Source organism: Sphaerodactylus townsendi, linkage group LG01 (assembly GCF_021028975.2).
Source record: "Sphaerodactylus townsendi isolate TG3544 linkage group LG01, MPM_Stown_v2.3, whole genome shotgun sequence".
Taxonomy (NCBI): Eukaryota; Metazoa; Chordata; class Lepidosauria; order Squamata; family Sphaerodactylidae; genus Sphaerodactylus; species Sphaerodactylus townsendi.
This window is the reverse complement of record NC_059425.1, coordinates 179,479,624-179,503,517: the sequence shown is the minus strand read 5'-3', so window position 1 is coordinate 179,503,517 and position 23,894 is coordinate 179,479,624. Positions and strand designations below refer to the sequence as shown.

Below are 23,894 nucleotides of genomic sequence, written 5' to 3'. Positions count from 1 at the left end.
TAGAGGTGGGGAAACTAATCCAGTTCACCAGACAAGTCTCCACTGATCATATGGAGGAGTGGGGAATCAAACCCGGTCCACCTGCTCTTAACTACTACACCATGCTGGCTCTCAGAGGGAGGGGAAGGTAGGACAGAAAGAAGATGTGCCTTCAGGGCAACAGCAGCCAGGATTAGCCTCCTCAGAAATAAAGAGCGCCTGGGTAACAAAGACCCAATCAGGTGCAGGCCAAAGCAACCATAGAGTAGGTGTGACCAGAGCAGGGGGCTGCAACCTGTGGCTCTCCAGATGTTCATGAACTACAATTCCCATCAATGGGAATTGTACTTCATGAACATCTGGAGAGCCGCAGGTTGGAGACCCCTGGACCAGAGGAAGGCAGAAAGAGACAGCTAGAGAAGGGCAGCAAGACAAGCAGCTAGGAAAGCTTGGAAGATCAGGAGAGCAGCAGGTTACTTTCTGGAGGCTTGGTCACCTTAAAGCAGGGGTCTTCAAACTATGGCCCTCCAGATGTTCAGGAACTACAATTCCCATCAGCCCTGCTACTTGGCCATGCTGGCAGAGGCTGATGGGAATTGTAGTTCCTGAACATCTGGAGGGCCATAGTTTGAAGACCTCTGCCTTAAAGCCTAACCCTGTGGCAATGAGACCTAGGCCAAGGAGTCTTCTGCAGGAACCCCAGCCTGGGAGTAGCAGCAGCGTCTGCACAGGAAAATGGAGGGCAACTCAACATATCCCCCTGGAGTCAAGACTGGAGAGTCTGGAGACTGAAGGAACACCTGGGTGGGGAAGCACCCCCTGATGCTCGAGCTTTACCTGCTCCTAAGGGAAATGCTCAAGGTGAGAGTAGACATCCCCAAGATAGGCCACCATAAGAGCCAACGTGTTATAGTGGTTAAGAGCAGTAGACTCTAATCTGGAGAACCAGGTTCGATTCTCCACTCCTCCACACCAGCGGCAGACTCTTATCTGGTGAACCAGGTTTATTTTCCCCACTTCTCCACAAGAGCCTGCTGATTGACCTTGGGCTGGTCATAGTGGATTCTGGAATCTCTCAGCCCACCTGCCTCACGAGATGTCTGTTGTGGGGAGAGAAAGGGAAAAGCAGTTGGTAAGCTGCCGTGAGTCTCCTGTAAGGTGGGGTATAAATCCAAGCTCTTCTTCTCTTCATACTTGCTGCTCTTCCATTTCTTTCCCTTTTCAATGCCCAGAAGCTCATGAGGTAGAGTGGAAATAAAACGGAGATGCCCAGCCAGACATGGCGCCACCTGCTCCTGGCTCTCTCGTGAGCCAAACACGCAGCTGGCAGTGACACTTGGCAGCAGAATATGGGGCCTTCAAAAATTGTACCTGCTTTCCTAGTCCACTGGCTGAAACCAGCTGGGCCAGTTTTTGCCCAAGGATGAGAGTAGCTTGAGAGTCCTCATGCTGATACCAGCCTCTTCCTGCTGAATAATTCATATCAGGAACACGCAGAGGTCAAGATATGCAACGAACCCCTTGCAGCGGCCCATTACGACCAGTTTTTGCCTGCAGGCTCAACTTCAGATTTGCATTAAGATGACGGAACATCCTGAAAGCGCAGACTGTTGTTATTTTATCCTACGGTTAACCGGTGAGGAGTAAAATACCCTCTGGAGGAGGAAATGTTGTAACAGATGGAACAGAAATAACAGTAACCATTTTTTGGAAAAAAAAAATGAAAATTAGAGGAACTTGGATGATGGAACCCTTAGGAAAACGATACAGGTCTATCAAAACTAGGACAGAGAGGCTTAGAGACAGCTTCTACTCTAGAGCTGTGGCTATGCTGAACTCCGTGGCTTCAGTGTTGATGTGTTTGGGGCTGTGTAGGGATGGGTGGAGGAAGGGGAAAGGAAGGATGGGGTATGAGTCTGAAATTGTGTGCAACGAGGCATGCTGCTGTAAATTTCGTTGTGCGTGCACAATGACAATAAAATGCTTATGCTTATGCAGACCTTGGAATGTCCTGAAAAACACACATAGGTAAGAAAGTCTTAGAAACATTTTTTTAGAAATTGAAGAAGATTTAGGGCTGAGTGTTTTATGCAAATAGTCCTTCTCTAAACTGCCCCCTCCCCCCTGTTCCAAAGCATACATTTATAAGGATATCAGTGTTTTCTCTCATGAGTTTCTGCTGAATACTATCAGCCCTATAAAGCAGGGAGGGTTCAATATTGCACAAACTGATATTAAAACCATGGGGAAAGATCGGCATTAAATATTAAATTTATAATTAAATTGCTTCCAGTATTTCAAGACATTAAGGCATAACGAAACAAGAACCCTGTTGTCTGCTAATCAGCTGTGAATATGACTGCATACAATGAATATAGCCAATTTTGGGGTGGTTGGAAAACCTCCTGTCAAATGCATACAGCTTGTGACATTCTCAGCCTCTACCCATCCCAAATGTATTGAAATGGAGCTTAAACTAGAAGAAGTCAGAAGAGGAATCAAGCCAGGAAGTCACACTTATCTAGGAATCAGCTTCTCTTCAATTCCAAACAAGGTAACTCAGTGATTAATCGTAACTAGAAAGGCCACACACCATTTGTTGAGGTTAAACAACAGAACCAACAGGTAAAGAAATCTATGCTGGGCTGCCGTGATCAAGTTTCGGGGCCTGAATTATGTATGTGGCCAGAGGTGGGATCCAGCAGGTTCTCACAGGTTCCCGAGAGTAGGTTACTAATTATTTGTGTGTGTCGAGAGGGGGTTACTAATTGGTGATTTTGCTACGTGATTTTTGCCTTAGTTACGCCCCTCCTCTCAGCAGTAGCGCGCAGAACTGGAAGCAGTCTAGCAGGAGGTGCACCAGCGTGCGTGGCAGCCTGCGCCTGCGTGCATTCGTTTCCCGCCCAAGGACCGGCGCAGCGGCTGCGTCCTTGCCACAGCCCCGCCCAGGAACGCCCTGCCCAGGAATGCCCAGCCACGCCCCGTCGGGCCCCGCCCAGCCCCATTGGCGCTACACCACAGTTTGAATCCCACCACCCTGGGAACCTGTTACTAAAATTTTTGGATCCCACCACTGTATGTGGCCACCAGGCACAAAAGACACCACCACGACCAGGGAAGAAAGGCAGAAGCAAGCATCACAGCTGGTTTTCATAATTTCTTACTACTCTAAGAAGATGTGGTCGATTTCAGGCCGAGGACACATGTTGCTCAAGAACTCTCTGTATACTTCCGGAGTGAAGTCCTCTTGAGGAATTGAGTCATTCTGTGAAGGATAAACAAAATAAAGCAGATAAAGTCCAACATCTCATACCCCGTTGTAAATTAGAACGGCTTCTTCCATAACCTCCTGGACTTCTTCTGTTCCTGCCCTTTCGAAGCACAAGTAGTGGGCTAACCGCATGCCATACTTATTCAGACCGACTGCTAGATCAAGAGTTTCAAGTTCTGCAGGACAAGGTGAGAATCAATTGCTCCCCCCTCTTTTTTAACATCAAATTTAAAATCAATCACATGGCAGATTATTTGAGTTTTCTTCAGGAGCGCAAGCATAGATGGATAATCACTAGGGCTCATTGTAACTCCTTCCCTTGCTCTATGTTACAAGTAAGGTTCTGAAAAATCGACGTGCAAGAGCGGAAATGTCCTCACTGTATCACAGCGATTCAAACCATGGAATATATATTTATATTTATTTATTTATTTATATTTTAGATTTATATAGGCCGCCTCTTCCCCGGAGGGCTCGAGGCGGCTCAACAACATGGCTGTTATTAACAGCAACTCAACAGCATAACTTAAACATTAAAACTCCGGCAGCAGTTACAAATAATTTAAAAATAATTTTAGAACGATCCAAGCTATTCAACAATACAAAACAGTATAAAACAGTTCAAACAGGCGCCCGTTCCTAAGGCTAAAAGCAAGAGAAAAATGAAAAGAAGGAAGGGAGGGAGCAGGTGGGCCCAGATGGAATCATAGCAGGCCCAACCAAGATGACAACGATGGAAATTCGGCAGCATTTCAGTGGGGGGCAGTAAAACCGCGGCCGGCCTCACCAAAGGCCCGGTGGAATAATTCTGTCTTACAGGCCCTGCGGAACTCGCCAAGATCCCGCAGGGCCCGGACTGATGGAGGCAAGGTATTCCACCAGGCTGGGGCCAGAGCCGTAAAGGCCCTGGCCCGGGTTGAGGCCAGCCGCATCGTCGCGGGGCTAGGGGTCACCAGCAATTCTGCCACTGCCGAACGCAGTGGCCTATGTGGGACATAAGGGGTGATGCGGTCCCGTAGATATGAGGGCCCCATGCCGCGTAAGGCCTTGAAGGTTGTTACCAGCACCTTGAAGACGATCCGGAACTCCACTGGGAGCCAGTGCAGACGGCGCAGCACAGGGGTGATATGATCTGAGTAGTCACCACCTGTCAGAAGCCGTTGCTCAACTGACCCAAATACGAGGGATCTAGGACCAGACTTTTTGCTCTTTGTCCTGTAATCTTTAATGAATATTCTGCTGTGGGGAAGATTATGTTTCTACTAAACAATTCTGCCTCCGAGATTTTAACTTTTGTAGCTAGGTTCCTTATAGAAACTTTGAAATGATTACCTGCGATGGTTCTCATGTATGGGATACTTGTTTGGACAATGTTGGCTGTTATATGGATTCTATGCTTAATAAAGGTTTATATATATATACTTATTCAGACCTTCACACTGCAACTATACTTTTCCCAACTCCATTGCATCCTCTCTCTGCACTTGTGTCAATCAGTGGCATGTGACCAAATCCATCTTTTATAATGGATCTACCACAATCCAGAAATAGCTTGAAATACAGACTTAAATAACTTATCTAAGGCAAACGAGCCAATGATTCTTGAAATCTATTGGGCCCACAGATGACTTCTTTAACAGTGACCTTGCTACGGCCTCTAAAGGCCACGGAAATAGCCCTTTCCCTAAAAGAAGTTCTTTATCCCAGTTAATGAATTAGCTTTTCTCCAGCAGATTTAATTAGTAGAAAAGGATCAAGTACATAGGTGGTGAACCTGATGTTTCCAAGGATTCTGTCTATACCAGGGGCGGAGCAAGGGGGAACTCTGTGCCCCTGCTGCAGCACCGTCTGCCCCCGCCCTGGCCAGAACACCCCTGGCCACGCCCCCACTACGCCGCGTGCCTGGAGCATTGCGCTCCACCCAGCCCCGTTGGTATTACGCCTCTAGTCTATACCCATTGCTTGCACAAACTGTAAGGTTGTGAGTGTGGCAAGGCTCAGATAGCACACCTCCTGCAAGTCATGAGCAGTTCCACTGGGGCTGGTACAATGGATGCAATTTTTTTTAAGTTGGTTATAGTAGGTTGTGTAGGGGGATTAAGAACATCCCTTGAGGGCCTGCAGGTTACAAGCCCTCTCCCACGTGGAGCGATAATTCTTTGTGGGGCGGACAAGACACAGGGGTGATTCACATTCCTGTGTTGCCACCACTGGCATAGAGCAGGATCCAAAATTTGTTCTGGCTCCCGTGTTCCATCAGTTTTGGCACAGGGCTTTTCCAGACATCATTCCAGATGCTATCCCTGTTATTTCATGGCCCCCGGCTCCTCAGAAGACCAGAGACGCAAGCTTTGACAAAGGCACTGATGAGTAATCTTGCTTATTCTGAGCTATCCCTCTTCCAGACATTGACCAGAGTTTTGATAAGATTGTCAACCATGTCAGTTAGAAACTCTCCATAGCCATGAAGAATCCAACTGGATCCGTTATCCACTTTTGCAGAGGTTCAGGCATCCCATAACTCTGTGCTCTCTCAGAGGATGATTCATCCATAGCAAGTGCTTTCACTCATAGGAACATTTTTCCTGTCCAAAATGGAATGCCAAACCAAAGGCATGACAGATCACATGTATGGATCCCAGTTGTTAATGAAGACAATCCCTCATTATCATCTGGCTGATTGGCAGGTGAGCAACGCAGACTCCTGAATTGAAATCTATGCTCCCTCCAGCACCAATGGAGAGACCAACCTGGCCATCTCAGATAAAGAAACCATTGGGTAGCAGGGTTGGAAGTATGACAGACTGTAAATCCAATATTAAGCATAAGCACTCAAAACTAAGAAGAAGAAGAAGAAGAAGAAGAAGAAGAAGAAGAAGAAGAAGAAGAAGAAGAAGAAGAAGAAGAAGAAGAAGAAGAAGAAGAAGAAGAAGAAGAAGAAGAAGAGGAGGAGGAGGAGGAGGAGGAGGAGGAGTTTGGATTTATGTCCCCCTTTCTCTCCTGCAGGAGACTCAAAGGGGCTTACAATCTCCTTGCCCTTCCCCCCCCCCCACAACAAACACCCTGTGAGGTAGGTGGGGCTGAGAGAGCTCCGAGATGCTGTGACTAGCCCAAGGTCACCCAGCTGGCATGTGTGGGAGTGTACAGGCTAATCTGGTGAAGCAAACAGGATCAGGATAAATTGCCAGTACCCAACTTCTTGGTCCATTAGCTCTAGCAATCTGCTATGCTGAACAACCTGGTGGACTTCATCAAGAATCGCAGATCTAGGAGAGACCACAAGAGCCATCCAGTCCAACCCCCTGCCATTCAGGAACACACAATCAAAGCACCCCCAACAGTTGGCCATTCAGCCTCTGCGTAAAAACCTTCAAAGAAGGAAACTCTACTACCCTCCAAGGCAGCGTATTCCACTGTTGAACAGCCCTTACTGTCAGGAAGTTCTTCCTAATGTTTAGGTGGAATCACTTTTCTCACACACTAGTCTGTGCCTTGTCTCTAAAGCAGCAAAAAAGCAAGCTTGTTCCATCTTCAACATGACATCCCTTCAAATATTTAAACCCTTTCCCCCTTTTCAATTAGACATGTCATAATAAGCATTAATTTTCATAGCTAAGCTCTAGCTGTCCCTATCTTCCATCCCCATATGTCATATAGCCTTAGCCCAGAAGTGTATGATGCAAAACCCTGGCTGGTGAGAAAAACGGTTATTATTAGAAAGATCAACACAATAAAGGATTTAATTTGCTAAAATACATGCCCTGATTACAGTTGAACAGACTGGTTGACGTTTAGAAGCTAGCATGTCATTTTCCCCAGAAATATTTCAACACAGAAAGCAGGAAAACAATATGTAGCTTTTACCCATGCCTATGGCATGGCGTAGTGGTTAAGTGGTTGCACTGCCACTCACAAGGTCAGGTGTTTGAGCCCCCTGTGGGTCAGATATCCTGGCAGCTGGCTCATGGTCAACTCAGCCATCCATCCATTCCTTGGTCGGTAAATGAGTACCTAGCACAGTGTTTCCCAACCTGTTCAAGGGTACCCTTGACCTCACTCTTCATATCTCACGGTACCCCTGCCGCCACCCTCCACCTTCCCCCCCATTGCCCCTGCTTGCCACACCCCCCACCTTCCCCTTCCAGGGTGAAGGGAAGCACTGGGGTGGGGGTGGCTGCTAACCCTGTGGCAGGCCCTGCCCCGTGGGCCAGCTCCATGTCCTTGCTGGCGCCGGTGGGAGACACCACAAAAATGAGGGGGGGGGGCGGTAGTGTTGCCGCGGTACCCCTGGGACATGCTCACGGCACCCCAGGGTACCAGGGAACCCTGGTTGAGAATGGCTGACCTAGCACATAGCTAGGGGGTAAAGAATAGCCAGGGAAAGCAATGGCAAACTACCCCACAAAAATGGCTTGCCTATAAAATCACTGCTCGCAGTGCTACCCCAGGGTCGGATATGACTGAAGGGGGAAACTTTACCTTTTTTAAAAATGTGAGACTGGGAAGGGGGACAGGGAGAGACAATGCCAAGATACCCTTTAGGAGATTTTAAAGAAACTGCCTTTCACAGACTGTAGCGCACAGTTTATGCGTCTGAAGACAGTCTGTGGCAAGCATGCAGACCCAAGCATTACCCTGCATGACAGCAAGCAGTCAAGCATTAAACAGTGGGTGTCAAATTCCAGTGTACTGGGGAAGCAGAGGGTTGAAATCAGGGAGCATAACAGGTAAAACACAGTGCCAGAAAAGAAGAAAAATGTAGCTGGGGGTATTTGATGAACCTAAGGAAATAGCAGCAGGAGAGATGATATGATTGAGCAGCGCTGGCCGGGAAGGTGAGTGGAGGGGGCTGACCCAGAGGCTGCTGAGGCTGGGGAGCAAGTCGGGGCTGCTTGCACGATAGCGTGCGAACGGCCTCCGAGCCCCCACTGGCACAATTCATGCCAGTGGAGCTGCATTTCCGCCACCGTGCAGGAACAGCCTTAGATCCTGACTCACTCTCCTGGCTGGATGTGAAGTTTGTCTCTGCTCAGTCTGTGGATTTCTTTCCATTGTCTTTTCATGGGTCTTAAAAGACATGAATTGAGGTGGTCTATCATATTTTTAAGAGAGAACTAAAAATGTGAGTTTTATAAATTAAACAGTGCAGTCCTGGGCAGACAGACCCTCTTCCAATGACGCCACTGACTTCAAAAGACTCGGAGGAGGAAGGTGTCCGTCTGTTAAGATCTGTTGCAGTGCGAACATGTTCTCTATATCAGATCATCTAAAATATTATGTGGAGACGGGAAATTTGCTTTATTGTCAGTTTAAATGGCTAACATAGTTAAAAGAATCCAAATATTCCTGCTGTTTGCATTCTGTTCTCAACTTCCAGATGTAACTGTTTACTGAACTGGACTGCATTTCTTTACAAGCCAGCATCTTGAAAGAGCCAGCAGAGAATATATGTGACATGTCCTAATAGTGGAATGATTTAAATCAGCCCAAACAGACTACCAAAATGCAGGGAATGAATGACGGAAACCTCTCTGTTAAGATCGACAAGCAAATTCACCACCACATGTGTTATCCCGGTGCTTGCTGATGGAGTCAAAAGTCCACAGGGGTTCAGATTCACAGCTGGGCATTCCAATAGTAACTAGCAAAGTAGCAGAAGTAAACTTTCCTCCACGGCTGAATGGGCCGTCCCCGAAATAGAGCTTTCACTGAAATATCTGGCTGCCAAGTTCGTGACATGGGTTTTTATTGTGCCGGCTGCTTTTAGAATTGTGATTATACGCTTTTATTTTAAAGGTTTCTGTTGCTGATTGTTAGCCCTCTTTTGAAGGGAAGCCACAGATGGCATTGCCTGCTCCCTCTTTCCTTGTGCATGTTTCTGTCCATGTCTCAAGAGGAAGAAGCGATTCATCTCTAGAGATTCCACCAAACCAGGGCACAGGACGCAGGAGGCATTAGCATCAAAGGACTAAGTCAAGAAGCAACTGTAAGTGGAGACGTGAAGAAGAAGAAGAAGAAGAAGAAGAAGAAGAAGAAGAAGAAGAAGAAGAAGAAGAAGAAGAAGAAGAAGAAGAAGAAGAAGAAGAAGAAGAAGAAGAAAAGAAAAAAGAAAAAGAAAAAGAAAAAGAAAAAGAAAAAGAAAAAGAAAAAGAAAAAGAAAAAGAAAGAAGAAAAAGAAAAAGAAAAAGAAAGAAGAAGAAGAAGAAGAGGAAGAGGAAGAAGAAGAGGAGGAGGAGGAGGAGGAGGAGGAGGAGGAGTTTGGATTTATATCCCCCCTTTCTCTCCTGTAAGGAGACTCAAATGGGCTTGCAATCTCCTTTCCCTTTCCCTCCCACCCCGCAACAAAACCCTGTGAGGTGGGTGAGAGAGCTCCGAAGAACTGTGACTAGCCCAAGGTCACACAGCTGACGTGTGTTGAAGGCACAAGCTAATCTGGTTCACCAGATAACCCTCCACAGCTCAAGTGGCAGAGTGGGGAATCAAACCCGGTTCTCCAGATTAGAGTGCACCTGCTCTTATCCACTACACCACGCTGTCACTACACCATGCAACTTTCCAGTGCCTTCCACACATGCAGAATAATGTACTTTTAATCCACTGTCACAATTGTTTGCAAGTGGATTTTGCCATTCCACACAGTAAAATCCAGCCGCAGAGTGCATTGAAAGTGGATTGAAAGTGCATTATTCTGCATGTGCAGAAGGGGCCCCCCATCACGTCTTTGCTGCTCAGAAGAGCCCCTGCTACCACCCAGGAGTTAAAGATGGATAGGTTGAAGACCACTACCCCAAGAGTTTGGATAGATTGAGAACAAGAGCTACAGGTGATATCTGAGGTTTGTAAGTGACAATGTCTACAGACTGCTGACAGTAAAGAAATGATCTAATTGTCAGCTCTTTGCCCTGAACAGCACTATTTGAAATGTGTGCTTGTTTCATCTGTATTAACTGTGGATATATCAAGCGGTAAATTCTCTGTCACTTAAGTAGAACATGTTAGAACTATTAAACACTGATGATAGAGAATATCTGCCCTGATCCACTGCAGAGCATCACAGAAACATGAAAGAAGTCAGTTATATAGTGTTGGATCCTATAACTTCCTTCTTCAAAGCTGGGCCCTTTGGCTCCCTTCCATTAAGTCTTTTTTTCCAGTGGAGAAGGACTTTCTCTTTCATTTTGGCAGCTGAAGTTCTGGACTAGAACTGGAGAAACCATTACATCAGGTGGCGGACCGGTCTTTGGTAGTCACTCTCCAGAGGCATATTGGAAGGAAATGGCACTTGGAGACAAATTGTCTCTGGGTGCGCCCCCCCCCCCCCGCACCTGGGGGGCATGGCAGGGCTCTGCCCACCCCCAGCCCAGCTGCCACCCCCCTCCTGGCTCCCAGCTGGGAGCCGGCAGTCCCTTCTGCCCTCACCTCTGAGGAGAGCAGAAGAGACTGCTGTCCCCCGTCAGCTGCTTTTATAAGCACTGAGACCGGGGGTGGGGCTTGGGGTGGGGCCCCGCCCCCGGTCTCAATGCTTATAAAAGCAGCTCTCAGGGGATGGGGGACAGCAGTCACTGCTGCTTTCCCCAGAGGGGAGGGCAGAAGGGACTGCTGGCTGCCAGCTGGGAGCTGAAGGTTCGGCAAGGCTGGGGGGGGGCAGTGTCCTTGGGCTTCCTTGGCCCCGGCCATGTCGATGATGACATGGGCAGGGTTGAAGGCGCCCGATGATAAGGCAGCAGGACTTCCTGCTGCTTTGCTGTCTTCCTGGTCACGTGGAGGGGCCGATTTTGCACCCCCTACGTGACCAAATTAGTGGCACCCGGGGACAGAGGGTACCCCTCATCCCTAGGCAAATACGCCACTGTCACTCTCTCGAGGCTTCCTGGTGGAAGGGTAGGATAAAATTTGATAGTCATAGAATCTGACTTAAAGGAAGATCCAACCCACAGGAAAGGTAATAAGGCACCAGGACCAAGAAAACCAAACAACACAAAAATACAGAATATGGAATTGTGCTACATTTTAATTATTCTGGGTAATTCATAACGCGCTTTCAGCTTGAGTAAAGACGTATAGGCCAACAGCACAATGTAAAGTGGTGTTGATCAAATATAAAAAGAGCGTTTTATGATGTGCTTTAAATACTGCTGAGCCCATGCAAGTCATAATACAAACTCAGAGGGAGGAAATCATTGCCATTATTTACTCTGCTGTTTTGTACTGTTGCCAAGGAAACCGGAAGTGCCAATTTTGTTATTCATTTGGTATGTTTTTTTATGTAAAGGGAAGAACATTTTTGACAGTTTCCCAGAATATGTATTTTAAGTAGCCAACAAATTCCAAAGAACAATCCGGAATCAAAAACTGTGCAATGACTAATTAAAATCACATAATACAGTTTGAGGTTCTCCAAATCTCTTCTCCCAAAAGAAGGCAATGAGGGAGAGATTAAAAAGTTTCTCTTTATCAGATACACCATTTAGTTCAGTGATTCCCAACCAGGATTCCGTGGTACCCTGGGGTGCCGTGAGCATGTCCCAGGAGTACTGCGGAAATAATACTGCCCCCCCTCACTTTTGTGGTGTCTCCCGCTGGTACCAGCAAGGATATGGAGCTGGCCCAGGGGGCAGGGCCTGCCGCAAGATCAGCAATCACTTCCCACCCACCCCCACCCCCCGTGCTTCCCTTTACCCTGGGAGTGGAAGGTGGGGGGTGGCAACCAGGGGAACTGGAAGGGGAAGGTGGGGGGAGGATGGCAGGGGTACCACGAGATATGAAGAGTGAGGTCAAGGGTACCATGACGTCGAAAAGGCTGGAAAACACTAATCTAGTTGTTCTACTACAGACCAACACAGCTAACCTCCGAAACTAGCCATCATGGAAGGAAATAACACAGCAGGAGGAACAAGCATATCAGAAGATGGAGACAAAATTCAACAAGATTTGAACACACTGGAAAAGTGGACAGATGTGAATAAGATGAAATACAAGGAGGATAAGTGCCGTGTGCTACCTCTGGGTAACAAAGAACCACACGTACTGGATGGGGAATACACTTTTGGGTGAAGTGTCCATGAACCTCAAGATCTTGTTAAATTAAATAGGAGTGTGATGCAGCGGCAAAAAATGCTAATGCAATATTGGGATGTATCAACAGGAGCAGGCGGGCAGAGGGGGTTTCCCTGCCCAGTGCCACTGCCTCGCGCAGCACGAGAGGCAGTGGCACCGGGCAGGCTGCAGCCGCCATCCCCCCTCTGTCCCACAGAGCAGGCAGCTGCCTGCTCCATCGGGCAGAGGGGGTTTCCCTGCCCAGTGCCTCCACCTCCCAGTGCTGGAAGGAAAGGTGAGTGGAGGGGCTGAACCAGAGGCAGCCTCTCCTGCTCGGTAGATCTTCGGGGCCGTGGAACATTGGTCCAAATGGCTCTTTGGGTGGTAAAGGTTGCCGACACCTGAGATAGACCCTTCCAACCAGAGGTGGGATCCAGCAGGTTCTCACAGGTCCCCGAGAGTAGGTTACTAATTATTTGTGTGTGTCGAGAGGGGGTTACTAATTGGTGATTTTGCCACGTGATTTTTTGCCTTAGTTACGCCCCTCCTCTCAGCAGTAGCGCGCAGAACTTGAAGCAGTCTAGCAGGAGGTGCACCGGCGTGCGTGGCAGCCTGCGCCTGCGTGCATTCGTTTCCCGCCCAAGGACCGGCGCAGCGGCTGCCTCCTTGCCACAGCCCCACCCAGGAATGCCACGCCCCCGGAATGCCCTGCCCAGCCCCATTGGCACTACGCCACAGTTTGAATCCCACCCTCATGGGAACCTGTTACTAAAAATTTTGGATCCCACCACTGCTTCCAACTCTATACTTCTAGACTCATGTTGCATTGAAAATATTGCCAAAAGGTCCTTTGAGGTTCTAGGGAAAAACCCTTCTAATCAAAGTTATGGCTGAAAAGCATCTATTGCTAAATCTCAGTGGATCTTCAGCTAGTCAGGGCTGACATAGGACACCTCTTGGCAACACAATGCAGACAGCCAGGATGGAAAGGGAGATCTAAAGATACTAAAATAAATTCCATGCATGGTCTTCAAATTGGGAGCTCCTCACTTGTGTCACTTCCTGTTTTTGCCTTCGTGAAAAACATACTTTCTACACTTGCAATGTTCTTACAACAACACCTTTCAGCAAAAACTATTCAGAAGATGGCATGTAATCATTCAACATAATATAAACCAAACGAAAGAGGAAAAAAACCCCAAACGCTCAACAATTGGAACGACATAAATAATATGAAACTTCACTAATCCTCAGGTGTCCAGAGAAACAGTAGTGGTTTTATTCATCTGCAAAAACAAAGGTCACAAACTGACTTCTTGGAGGAAGAGCGGATCACAACTCCAGAGCTATGAGAGTAAAGATCAGATTTTAGTCCTATCCAGTTCAAGAGGATTGTGATGAACCAAATGCCTTGTTATTTTTTCTCCTTGTTCTTTTGTCTGCTATCTTGTCTGAATTTCTTGACCAACTCCTTGGGAGTTAAGTCCAGTGGTGGGATTCAAATAATATAACAACTGGCTGTTTATAAGCACCATTTTAACAACCGGTTCTGCCGAAGTGGTGCGAACCTGCAGAATCCCACCACTGGTTAAATCATATTTATGAGCTTTTCCCTTCCCATTAAACATTTCAGGAATGAGGAAATAAGTCAAATTCTGAAACGGTTGTTAAGACGTTGTATCAGTATCAGTTACGTTGTACCTTTACGATATATCAGTTATGTTGTACCTTTACGATTCTGCTTCGAGGGTTCTGATCAAAGTCCATTATTTCGCTTTGCAATAAAGAATTCTACAACACAACTGAACTTTCACGTCCATCCATTTTGCCCTGCTGTTTAAAATACTTATTCCCATTTTTCTATTTCCACATAGCCAAGGTACTTCACGATAAAACTCAGTTAAAACAAAACAAAACAATGATATAAAACAGTAAACACAGGAGCAAGAAATAAAACACTTGGGTAAATTAAAAGCCATAAATCAGCTGCCACAGAACCAAGGTGCTTAAACATATACTGAAGCTGAAAGAAGGAGGAGAACCAACTATGAAAACTTTAACAGCAGGAAACACCTTGGGACAGTATCAGAGGTGGGATCCAGCAGGTTCTCACAGGTCCCCGAGAGTAGGTTACTAATTATTTGTGTGTGCCGAGAGGGGGTTACTAATTGGTGATTTTGCCACGGGATTTTTGCTTTCGTTACGCCCCTCCTCTCAGCAGTAGCACGCAGAACTGGAAGCAGTCTAGCAGGAGGTGCACCGGCGTGTGTGGCAGCCTGCGCCTGCGTGCATTCGTTTCCCGCCCAAGGACCAGGGCAGCGGCTGTGTCCTTGCCAAAGCCCCGCCCAGGAATACCCTGTCTCCGGAATGCCCGGCCATGCCCCCATCGTGCCCCACCCAGCCCCATTGGCGCTATGCCACAGTTTGAATCCCACCACCCTGGGAACCTGTTACTAAAATTTTTGGATCCCACCACTGGACAATATAGTCATTAAAACTACCGGTAGTTACAGAGATTCTAAAAAGGTCTCAGAGACAAAAAAAATGTCTTTACTTGCACCCTGGAAGCTTGTAAATTGGGGAGGCAGTATTCCACTGCCTCAACGCCACCCCACTGAAAACCCAGTCTCTGGCGTTCTCACATTTGATTCCTGACAGCAGAGGTCAACACAGCAGGCTTTGAAAGATGGCCTTAACAAGAAAGAGTGGCTGAGAATTACCTTGGCTGCCATTGCTGCCTGGCAGTGGGGCAGGGAGAGGAGCAGGCTCAGTGCCTGGAGGAGGCAGGGCCGCAGTCTTATATGAACAGGCCGGGCCATCCCAAACGACTTCTCGCCCGAGCGCTGATGGCTTCTCCCGCCCTCCCGGGTCTGAGTTTGTTGTTGGAATTCTGTTTATTGTGATTGTTGTTGTTATTTGCATTTGTCACAGCCTTGTGGGTTGCGCATGGGGAGTGATCCTTTCAGGGGAGGAGGAACCTGCATGCCAGCCCTCCCCATTTGGTGGGGGTCTCTATTGAGGCCGGGGGGGGGGGGGGAGAGAGAGCCTGTGAACCACATGTCCAGGAGGGAGCTGCTGGTGGCTTGTGCCCCCTGGCAGCAAGGGGAGTTCATCCAGAGGCCACCACCGAGATGGCTCCCACTATCTTGCTGCTCCGGGCTTTGGCGTTTTCCCCCATGCATCTGGCTGGGGGAAGGTTATTACGGGGGAACAGCAGATGTGCTGCCCAGTTGTCAAGGGGGGACAGCAGACGTGCTGCCCAGTGCCGGATTTATCCCCTATTCCCGTGGTGGCGAACCTATGGCACTCCAGATGTTCATGGACTACAATTCCCATCAGCCCTAGCAAGCATGGCCAATTGGATGATGGGAATTGTAGTCCATGAACATCTGGAGTGCCATAGGTTTGCCACCACTGCATGCTATAACTCTGCTTCCTTGTGCCAGCACAATAATAAAACAGCTTTGGCCAAATTTTACCCACAAAGTGGGGTTTTCTGTTTCTCCTTCTGCACCCTCGGACTGTTTCCTCCCCTCCTCGGGCAGCAAGGGAAGGCTTGTACAAGATAAAGTGGTCCTTCAAAGTCTGTGGTCCAGGAACCTGAGTTTTTCAACCTGTATCTTGATTTCTTCCAGCTGCTTCCACTACAACTTCTGTCCAGCTGCTCACTGTCCATTGTTCTTCCCTGCATTCTCTCTGCATCAGAGAGGTATTAGGTAGTCAGAACCTCGTGGTTTATATTTTAACATCCGTTTCCTTTTCTCTAAGCCAAACAGTGGAGTGTCCTAATTTTTGTTTCCAGCATCCTGAGCCTCCTCCAACTATTAGGCTATGATTAATAGCTGAAAACGTCTTCTGGTAAGCACATCGTTTAAGCATCAATTGTGTGTCGCTTACCTATTAGTCTGTGCTTCCCAGAGGGAGACTCCAGTTGTTCAACACCATTTTCCTTTATGTGGATTTATTAGTGGTTCTCTTTACAGCAAGGTGACTGGGACTGCCCTTTACTCTTGTTTCCACTTGGCCACGTATCGTTTGCAACAATGCCACGTCGAGCAATCCACATTGCCCAAACCATTACTGCTGTATTAATTTGGCTTTTTGCCTGATAAGCATAAAACCAATTCCAAATATAAAATTTAGACTTGCTAATTAAATTGAGTACATGGATTGAGAACGATTGAGGTTATATCCTGCGGGGCCAAAAACACACAAATTGCTCTGTGGGTTATGCCAATCATACAAGAAATCATTCCTTGGAACTGCAGAGGAGGCACCGGTTATTTGATGCATGAGCAGACCGCTGGAAGTTTACTGGGGCAACCAAACAAATTCATTTACCCCACAGAACTGAAGAGGTTTTTACGAACACTTTTCTCTTCTGAGACTTTCCCTCATAACCTGAACTGTTCTACAAAATTACTTTAGAGTGTCTGTGTGTCCGGAAAAGCAGGTTGCTTATCCTCCTGAGACTATATCACATCAAAAATGCAGGTGTAGTTAGGATGTATGCCTGGTTTTTTCTCTCTGTGTACCTCTACTTTCAGATATCAGCAGAGCAATAACCAGAGGAGGGGACTTTTCTATGATAGAATGTCGTTATAGAATGTCATGTCCACTCCAATTTGCCTGGCACTACATTATTGTCAGGACTGCAACTCCTGACATGAACCAGTTCCCGCCTTTTTCCAAAAAGTGCAGGAAAGCAAACAGAGAAGCTAAATTCCACCAGAGCTTCAGAACCAATGGGAGAACAGGAGCTGGGAGGAAGGGAAAAGCTGATTGGTTGCTGTCTGTTTTTGTACATAGTTTAAATACTGGAACTGAGGACACGAATCCTCAGTTCCAGCACCCAATTCCAGCACCTAGGGCAGTGATGGCGAACCTTTTCAAGACCGAGTGCCCAAATTGCAACCCAAAACACACTTATTTATCGCAAAGTGACAACACGGCAATTTAACCTGAATACTGAGGTTTTAGTTTAGAAAAAACAGTTGGCTCTGAGGCGCATGTTACTCGGGAGTAAGCTCGGTGAAGCAACCGTGCAATGCTTCGAATGGATGAATCACAACCCTAGGGTGGTTTACTCAGAAGCAAGCCCCATTGCCAGCAACCAAGCTTACTCCCAGGTAAAGGATCATGCCCAGGCCAGCCTAGGGGTGTGTGTGTGTGTGTGGGGGGGTGATTTTCCACCACCCCCACATGATGAATTCTGTGCATGTGTGCCCACAGAAAGGGCTCTGAGTGCCACCTCTGGCACCTGTGCCATAGGTTCGCCACCACTGACCTAGGGCAACATAAATCAATACAGTTTTTCTTTTTTAAGCTGCTTTGCTTGAGTGTGTTCAGCCTTACAATTACCATGTTTCAGACACCAGTGAGGATCTTTTGTTGACAATGGAGGTGCCACTTAAGGGTTACCTGGTTAGTACTACAGAGAAGCAGGCAATGAGAAACCACTTCTGACCAATCCTTACTACAAAAACTCTATGATAAGCCAATCCAAAATGAAAAAAGATATAGTGCTAGAAGATGAAACCTCCAGATAGAATGGCAGTCAATCAACTACTGGAGAAGAGTAAAGACAAGTGTGATTCGTGCTATGTTTAGGCCCCTTCCGCACATACAAAATAATGCACTTTCAATCCATTTTTACAATTGCTTACAAGTGGATTTTGCTATTTTGCACAGTGAAATCTAGCTGCAAAGTGCACTGAAAGTGGATTGAAAGTGTATTATTCTGCAGAAGTGGGCTTGATGATGCACCTGGACTAAAGCTGAAAGGATGTTTAGTGGTTGATGTGAATGGATGCAAAAGTCCAAAGCTGCTTAATGCATATAATAGGAACACAGAACATGAGAAGCATGAATGAAAGTAATTGTAAAATGAGAAATTGAATGTTTGAACATTTCAGTCCTTGGAGTGAGCGAACTAAAGTGGACCGGATCAAACATTTTCAGTCAGAAAACAAAATGTTTTACTTGGGGAATGACAAAAACAGAAGAAATGGAGCTGTTTTAATAATGAGGCAAGTTGTAGCACAGGCAGTCAGGAGCGATAATGAAAAGTCTGACCGAGTAGCCATCAGATTTCAGGGCAAGTCTATCGATATTGCCATTCAAGTTTATGCTCCAACATCAGATGCTGATGAGGAAGAATTTGAAAGTTTCTATGAAAGTGTCCCGGAAGAAATTGATCACACGTCTAAATGAGATGTGCTGAAAATCTTGGGTGACTAGAACACAAATGTAGGATAAAAAACAACATAAAATAGTGTTGGCTTATTTGAGCTAGGAGCACAAAATTAAGCAGCAGAGTGTGCTGCCAGCAGGCAGGGGATGGCCAGGTTTGACCTAGCAGGGCCAAACAGGGGAGAAGCACAAGCATAGTCAGGCAAGTGGGTCCAGTGGGTCGAGGCAGGTGGCAGGCAAGGTGTAGTCAAGTCACAATCCAACAGGTCACGACACAGGAGGTCAGGTAAACAGGCTGGAGATCAGCAGTAGACCAGGCACACGGAGGCAACAGGAAACACACTTGATGCACCCAGGCAGAAGCAAGCTCATAGCAAGGCTTATATAGAGAGCCTTGTTCAAGGGGCTGGGATTCTGCAAGTAGTTAATCATCATCAGATGCAGAGACTTCTAGTCTCCCGTATCTGGCTGCCAGATGAGCACTCCTTTGCTTCTGCAGCAGCAACCTCTGCTTCTGCCTCCTATGCACAGCTGGCTCATCACTGGGTTCCCTAGGACAGGGGTAGGGAACCTGCGGCTCTCCAGATGTTCAGGAACTACAATTCCCATCAGCCTCTGTCAGCATGGCCAATTGGCCATGCTGGTAGGGAACTGATGGGAATGGTCCCTAATTTTATCTGGAAAACGCATTCCCTAGGAGGATCTTCAGGCTCCTCCACCTGTATGTCATCAGGCAGGTAAAGGCTGGGAGTTTGCTGCCCGGACTTCCTCAGGAGCAGCCAACTCTGGCTGCACTGTGTCCTCAAGTTCTACCTCAGAGTCCTCTGTGTCCTGGTAAGGACCCAGGGGCTAGCTCATGACACAGAGTGACTCATAGAATTTTGTGAGGAAAACAATTTGTTCATTACAAGAACATGTTTCAGGCAGCCAAATAGATGATTGTATATACGGACATCACCATATGGCCTGTACAGAAATCAAACAGATTATATAGCTGGAAGCAGAAGATGGAGAAGCTTTATTCTCTTTACTAACACAAGACTAGGAGCCAATTGTATACAGATCATGAATTGTTAATATCAACATTAGAGTATGCTGAAGAAAAACACCAGAACATTTATAGAGCCAAAATATAATTTAAACAACCCCCCTAAAGAGTTTAAAGACCATGTAAAGAACAGATTTGCATTACTAAGTTCAAGTGAAAGTGAACCAGAAGTACTTTGGGTAGAAACCAGAGATGTTATCAAAGATGAATGTGCAAAGACTATTCCTGTAGCCAAAAGAAATGAAAAACCTTGACGGATGACTAAGGAAACTCTCAAATTGCTAAAGATAGATGAGAAGCAAAAGTAAAAGGGACAAAAACAGAATCAAAAGTTAAAATGCAGCATTCTAATGACTCGCACACAAAGTCAAAGAAAACTATTATGATGCAGTTCGTAAAACTATTAAGTCATGGACCATCATTGGATTGACTCTGTAAAGCAAGTCATGGGTCTTCTGAACAAGGCTGTTAACAAGAAGACACTTTGGAAAATACTGACTCATAGGATCGCCAGAAGCGACTTAATAGCACTTAACATACACAAACACTATCTTGTTCATCATGATGTCAATTACCGACATTTTATTGCTTTACTTCTTTATCTGATTTTTGCTTTAACTCAAGTTGTTATTGATATAATCCCCGGTTACTTTTGGAAAAGGCAGGGCAGATATTTTTTAAAACACCATTAATTTAACTGTAGCTCGCCTTCCCTGCATCCCCCCCTTAGAAAAAGAGCAACCAATGAACTTTCGTATTCATTCTGAATCCATTCAATAGTCCCAAGACTGAACCCCCAAAATCAACACACGTTAGTGAAGCAAACATATTGCAGTGTACACAAAGAGGCTCGAAGACAAAGCTCAGCCTAAAATTTGTAAAAGAAAGCCAAAAATGGCAGTGTTGGTATCACGACAAACTGCAGGCCAACATGATAGATTACAAGGTGTCAGCGCTTACCCTAGCAGAAGGAAGATTGCAAGCTTCCAACGCCGTCTCGACACGCTTTCTGTCCGTGGAGAACAAGCGGTAAATGCTGCCAGGAGAAAAATTAACAAAAACAATGAGGGAATTCACTTGCCCTCCGTCCCTTTCTGGGTGCAATTCTAACCACTGATCTTGACCCTGAAGTCCAGAAGAGTCCGGGACCAGAGTACCCATAAGACTGCCCATGGGGACTGGTCTCTTGCTGTGTTCTAGGTGGTTCCAAGGTCTCTCAGCACTGGTGCCAACTCTAGGAAACACATACCGTATATACTCACGTATAAGCTGAGTTTTTCAGCCCTGTTTTAAGGCTGAAAAATGCCCCCTCGGCGTATACAGGAGTCACTGCTTACCAGCCGGCTCTTCAGGCCTCACGGGGCACTATGGCGGGGCGACCTCCCTCGCATTTTACTGCACAAGCCGCTTGTTGCTGCCCTCCTCGGAGGGTGAAGGGGAACCCTGGCTGGCTGGGCTTCCTCAAACCCAGCGAGGTGGAGGGAGCTCCTTATTTGGGCAGTGACTCCCCCTGATGTCATTGCCCAAATAAGGAGCTCCCTCTGCCTGCTGGTTGGCTGGGCTTCCTCAAACTAGGGAGGTGGAGGGAGCTCCTTATTTGGGCAGTGACTCTCCCTGATGTCATTGCCCAAATAAGGAGCTCCCTCCACCTCCCGGCTGCCTGGGCTTCCTCAAACCCAGCCCAGAGGTCGAGGGAGGTGAAATTTTAGGAGCAAAAACTACGAGTCCACAGTCATACAGCACAGAACAGCCAGAGACTTAGTTAACATAAGACTGTAAATCTGTATTTGGGCTATACCAATTCATACAAACCCTTCTTCCCAAATATAAGTAACAGTTGAACTGTAATGGCACACAACTCCATTTCTCTGTTTAGGTGCTATGTGGAACAACATTGCTAGTCTACAAATACCATGAATGGAAAAGCGTCCATAAAAAGGCCCACAAAACACAACACAACACAACTTACCTCTTCAAAAGGATACGTCCCTCCGTTGTCACTTGCAGTTTGAGCTTTGTGTAACTAGAGAGAAGACAAACATATTAATAAAAAAAGATCTTTGCAACCTTCATGGTAAAATGTGCTTTTCCACAGTGCTGACCAGATAATAACTTTTGACCTCTGTTGTCCTTCAGAAGAAAATAATAACTTCGCAAGCATCAGTATTTCCAAAACAAAAAACAAAAAACTTAACACCTTGAATACTTGCCTGAGGTGCCTCTAAGTACAGGTTATGAGATTCCTCTCAAATTCCCCTCAGGAAAGTGCTTCAAAGATGGAGTTTTGCTAAGATGGGTTCATGTCACTGAATTCTTCATGCCATGCACGAGGCACATTAAAAGCACATTAAAGGTTTTGGAAGATTCTGCAATGAAGTTTTGCCAGTACAAGTCAACAGTGATGTTGAGGCACCTTTAAATATCCATCAGCCCTGTGGCAGACCCTGCACCTTTCCAATTAGCACTTCCTGTTGTGCCTGGGGAAATTGCCCAAATGACCCAGGTGGAATGGATGTGGGGTACCTACACAGCCCACAGCAAATACTGGACTAGTTGGTTTTTATGGGTCTTCCAGGCTGTGTGGCCGTGGTCTGGTAGATCTTGTTCCTAACGTTTCGCTTACATCTGTGGCTGGCATCTTCAGAGGTGCATCACAGAGAAAAGTCTGTCACACACATATAGGTTGATTCCCCACTGCAGAGTCGACTAGATTCAACCCGGTTCCCTGAAAAGGAACTGACCTAGGTCGACTCCATTGTTACTCCCCACAGCAGCGAGTTATGTCCCACCAGAGCTGAGCTCAGAGGGCGGGATCACCTCAGCGCCTCTTCTGCTCTTTGTTCCCGATTGGCTGTTGTGTTACCATGGGAACGTGAACGTGCGTCCGGTTTTTTTTACATAATGGCAACATAGCCACAAATCAGTGCTCTATGTTGCTAGAAGCAGCGTGTAAACGTGTGCTGTTTATATGTATGGTCATCGCTTCATATACAAGAAGGATTTTTTTTTAAAGGGTGCACTTTTCCCCGCCGCGAGTCTTTCGTTCTGAGCATGTCCAAAACACTGAACTGTGATTGGCTGACCGGAGGGAACAGTTCCTCGATGATTCCCCACTTTACCGGCTTCGACCTGAGTTCAACCTAGGTTCGCTGAAAAAGTTGTACCTCCCTGATGGAGTCAGAATTGGACAGTTTGAGGAGGTGAAGCTGGGACGGAACCGTGTCAAACTCAGCGGCTGTGGGGAATACCTAAGTCAAACCTAGGTTGAACCTAGGTCAAACCTGCCAGTGGGGAATCGACCATAACAGGTGAAATGTTAGGAACAAGATCTACCAGACCACAGCCACACAGCCCGAAAAACCCACAACAACCAGTTGAATTTGGCCATGAAAGCCTTCGACAATACACTGGAGTAATTGGTCCCCATTGACAATGTTACGTTAATAGACAAACAGCTCCCACGTGACCAGGACAATGTGGAAAGGGCACCATTGACTGGATTTGTAGAGATGTACAAATTGAAGCAATGACCAAGGGACATTTTTTTCTTCCCAGAAGAATGGAGACTGCTAGTTTTGCTTTGATGGTTTCATGGCAAGGAGCAGTCACATGACCGAAGCTTTGAAGCTTTTTACATGCGATCAAAGAGCAAACTGTGGAAGTTTCAAATAACCTGTCTATCACATGGTGCTGAGGACTCTGAAGATTATTTTCTTCTAAGTGAATCCGATTTACGGGGGAAGAAGAAGAGTTTGGATTTATACCTCACTTTTCTCAACCATAAGGAGTCTTCAAGTGGCTGACAAACTCCTTCCCCTCCTTGCCTGACAACAGACAGCTTGTGAAGTAGGAGGGGCTGAGAGAGTTCGGAGAGAACTGTGCCTAGCCTAAGGTCCCCCAGCAGGTTTCATGTGTAGCAGCGGGGAAACAAACCTGATTCACCAGATCACAGCCCGTCATTCACATGGAGAAGTGGGGAATCCAACCTAGCCCTCCAGATTAGAGTTCACTGCTTCTAACCATTGCACAATGCTGGAAACAGCTTACAATATTTGTGGGGAAAGGAGGAGCTGTGGGAAGGAAACATTGCACTTCCAACAGTGCTTTCCCCAGTTCAGAAGCAAATGAGAAAGGCGGGAGAAACCAAAACACTCAAGACTCTAGCACAGGGGTCTGCAACCTGCGGCTCTCCAGATGTTCATGAACTACTGATAGGAATTGTAGTCCATGAACATCTGGAGAGCCACAGGCTGCAGACCCCTGCTTCTAGCAGGATTAGATTAGGATTAGGATGCAAAGAATCCTCACAGGAGTTCAAAGGGAACAGCCCAGTGGTGGGATCCAAAACTTTTAGTAACAGGTTCCCAA

General features: G+C 46.7%; 1 protein-coding gene across 2 annotated transcripts in view; it reads right to left on the bottom strand.

The window, feature by feature from the left end:
- Window positions 1-23,894, bottom strand: part of LOC125435056 (1-phosphatidylinositol 4,5-bisphosphate phosphodiesterase beta-1) — a 678,436-nt gene that overhangs the window by 250,124 nt on the left and 404,418 nt on the right. For both annotated transcript variants that reach the window (XM_048501078.1, XM_048501071.1), the window contains 3 exons: window positions 21,496-21,549; window positions 20,487-20,562; window positions 3,144-3,244 (listed from right to left, as the gene is read on the bottom strand). In XM_048501078.1, coding sequence (XP_048357035.1) covers window positions 3,144-3,244; window positions 20,487-20,562; window positions 21,496-21,549 — 231 coding nt within the window. The remainder of the gene's footprint in view (window positions 1-3,143; window positions 3,245-20,486; window positions 20,563-21,495; window positions 21,550-23,894) is intronic.